General features: G+C 39.7%; 1 protein-coding gene across 1 annotated transcript; it reads right to left on the reverse strand.

Moving 5' to 3' along the window:
• LOC123037250 lies at positions 1-853 on the reverse strand. Its single transcript, XM_044457125.1, has 4 exons — positions 747-853; positions 508-682; positions 298-451; positions 1-234 (listed from the first exon to the last, which is right to left on the reverse strand). Exons 1-4 carry the CDS (start codon positions 757-759, stop codon positions 1-3), a joined length of 576 nt encoding a protein of 191 aa, XP_044313060.1. The 5' UTR covers positions 760-853.
• Between the last annotated feature and the right edge of the window lie 1,691 nt (positions 854-2,544).

Here is a 2,544-nt window from a genome sequence, read left to right on the forward strand (position 1 = left end):
TTAACTGGCGTCTTTCTCCTCCCACAGAAGCCGGGTCATCTTCCTTTCGACTTCGGCAGCACGTTCCGGAGGAAGCGTGCTAAGAATCGACTCCCAGTAGGCATATACCGGCCTTGGAGGAGTGGGAAGGGGAGCCTTTTGTTGCTGCTCCAGAAAGTTGCCCAGCATGTCGCACATTTTGGCTGCTGGTGTTTCCTCCACCTTTCGCTTCTTGGCGCTCCTTCTTCCGCCACCCTTTGAAAGTATAGGAATATTTCATAAGAAATTATATTATTTAATAGAAATTGGACAACTTACATAGGAATACAGTTCCTTTTGGGCCTCAGACAGCTCGACCTCCAGCTCCGCCTCCGCTTCCAAAAAGCCAACTTCAACAGGGTCTTGAGTTTCCTCAATGGAGTAGTCCATTGCTTGTGCTCCGTCGCTCTCCGAAAACACAGAATGGGTTGTTCTGTTAAAAATAAATTATATTAGTATAATGTAAAAAAATTGTTGGCCAGAACCTACTGCCTCTGCGTGGATAAGTCCGGCAGGAAGCTCATGTAGGGGGCGAAATCCCACTCCGCAGCACCTGTTGGCTTCTCCAGTGGGTCTCCTCCAGCACTTCCACTCTTTGGCTGCTTGCACTTGTGGTACTTGTAGCTGTCCCGTAGAGACTTCCACGCCAGCTTGCAACTATTATCTAAACATAAATATTGTATATGTCCACGTTAACAAATATTTAATAATGTACAATTGTAACTTACCATCTTTGTCCATTTCCCAGGCTATTTCCTCCCACGATCTTTTTATAAATGTTGCATTAAAATGCTTTTTATTGGACAGATCCCACAATTCTGGGCGCGACTCCACGCATCGAATTAATGCTTTTTTTTCTTCACTGTTGAACTCCAACAACCGACTTTCCCGAGTTTTCTGATGTTTTCCCTCCATTTTTTAAAATTTCCGATGAGAAGCGCACGCCGAAAGACTAAATTTTTTATTCTTTTTGCTAGGGCTCACCCAAAGTTCATTTCAGGTGGTTGGCAACGCGATGAAATTTTCTGGTATTTTTTTCGTCGAACTGGAGACCTAAGTCAAAAAAAAGCTTCACGAAAAGTGAACGCCAGCTGTTTGCCTCTCGCTCTCTCTCATGACTGGCGTTCGGTTTTCGTCGATCAGGATACTAGGCTTTACGCTAGCGTACTCCAGTGTTGCCAGATGAAAATTTTGCTTTCCCCCTAAAAAATCTCAAACAGGCGATATTTCCCCCTAAAAAATCCAGTTTTCCCCCTAAATTCAAAAAATCTGTTAATTTCGAACATACAATAAAATAAGAAATATCTCAATATGACGTTGTAGTAATGTTAAGATTGGAAAAATCTGTGTATAGTAATTTGTTATTTAACATATATTTTTTATTATATTTTGAAATATATGAATATTCTTTATACTACAAAACGAGATCGAATTTTAAGAGATCACCTCGAGAACTTCATTTGAGAAATTGGTCTTGTACACTTCCTCGCTATTGAATAGCTTATACATTTGAGGGGATGGTTCAAAGATATTGCATTTGTTTGGTAAGGTTAATCTTATTCGAAGAAGAGCATCGGCGGTTTTGGTTGCGATTCTGTTTCGCAATTCATCTTCAACAATGTCAAAAACCGAATATGCTCGTTCAACAGATGCATTTGAAAATGGCAAGCACAGAATGGACATTGCTTATTTTGGATACATTGTCAAATATTTTTTTATCACCAGCATCGGTTTGTTCGTCGATTGTAGCCCAGTATTCATCTGAGGACGTTGCTTTTGTTTCGACGCGATGCAACAAATTGTACTCGGTCACAGTAGCGTCGAGTCTTAGGTTGGGGGTGGGAAGAGACAGGCGCACGCATAGTTCTCCGGCTAATGGGGTGGTATCTTGGCCGTCCATTTTCTGAGGTACCTAATTTTTCCATTATTATATTCGATATTTTTGCGTGCTACGACGAGCTAAATCGGGAGGACCACAACACAACACAAACACATTGAAACCAGTCTATTGGACATGCACGATCGGACAACTATTTACCCCAGCTGTTGTTGAGATTATTGATGCCCCTACCTGTCTTGGCCATTCTTTGCATTCCCATAGTCAAATGGAATTTCGATTTTTTTGGTGAATGGCCCCTTTGGGTTTTACGGGAAGATCGCACTAGCCGAAGGCAAAACTACTTGAGATTAAAACATTATAATTATTTTATTCCTTAATGACTAATAAAATTGTTTAAACTAAACATAATGTTAAGAATATAGTGAAATACAATGTGCATGCAATGGGTTTATGTGTATAACAAAGAAATAATAAATATAAAAGAGATTAAATTGGACATAACTTTTTTTTTGTGGGACAAAAGAGAATTGAAAATCGGCGTTATGTTTCGTCAAGCAAGGGACATTTAGCAACAGATCTTTAGAGAAAGATCGGAAAGTTTTGTTACTGTCGTTTCTTTTGATTTTTAATCTGTTTCGTTTTAATTTAGATTTTTGGGATTAGGCGTTTAGATGAACTTTTTTTTG

Source organism: Drosophila rhopaloa, unplaced genomic scaffold, assembly GCF_018152115.1.
Source record: "Drosophila rhopaloa isolate 14029-0021.01 unplaced genomic scaffold, ASM1815211v1 contig_155, whole genome shotgun sequence".
In the NCBI taxonomy this organism is placed as follows: domain Eukaryota; kingdom Metazoa; phylum Arthropoda; class Insecta; order Diptera; family Drosophilidae; genus Drosophila; species Drosophila rhopaloa.

Excerpts from the sequence above, each read along its gene's own strand:
- LOC123037250 (XM_044457125.1), bottom strand. Across the intron at positions 452-507 it reads GACTTATCCACGCAGAGGCA|AACAACCCATTCTGTGTTTT; the intron begins GTAGGTTCTGGC and ends TATTTTTAACAG. Across the intron at positions 235-297 it reads AAAAGGAACTGTATTCCTAT|GGTGGCGGAAGAAGGAGCGC; the intron begins GTAAGTTGTCCA and ends ATACTTTCAAAG.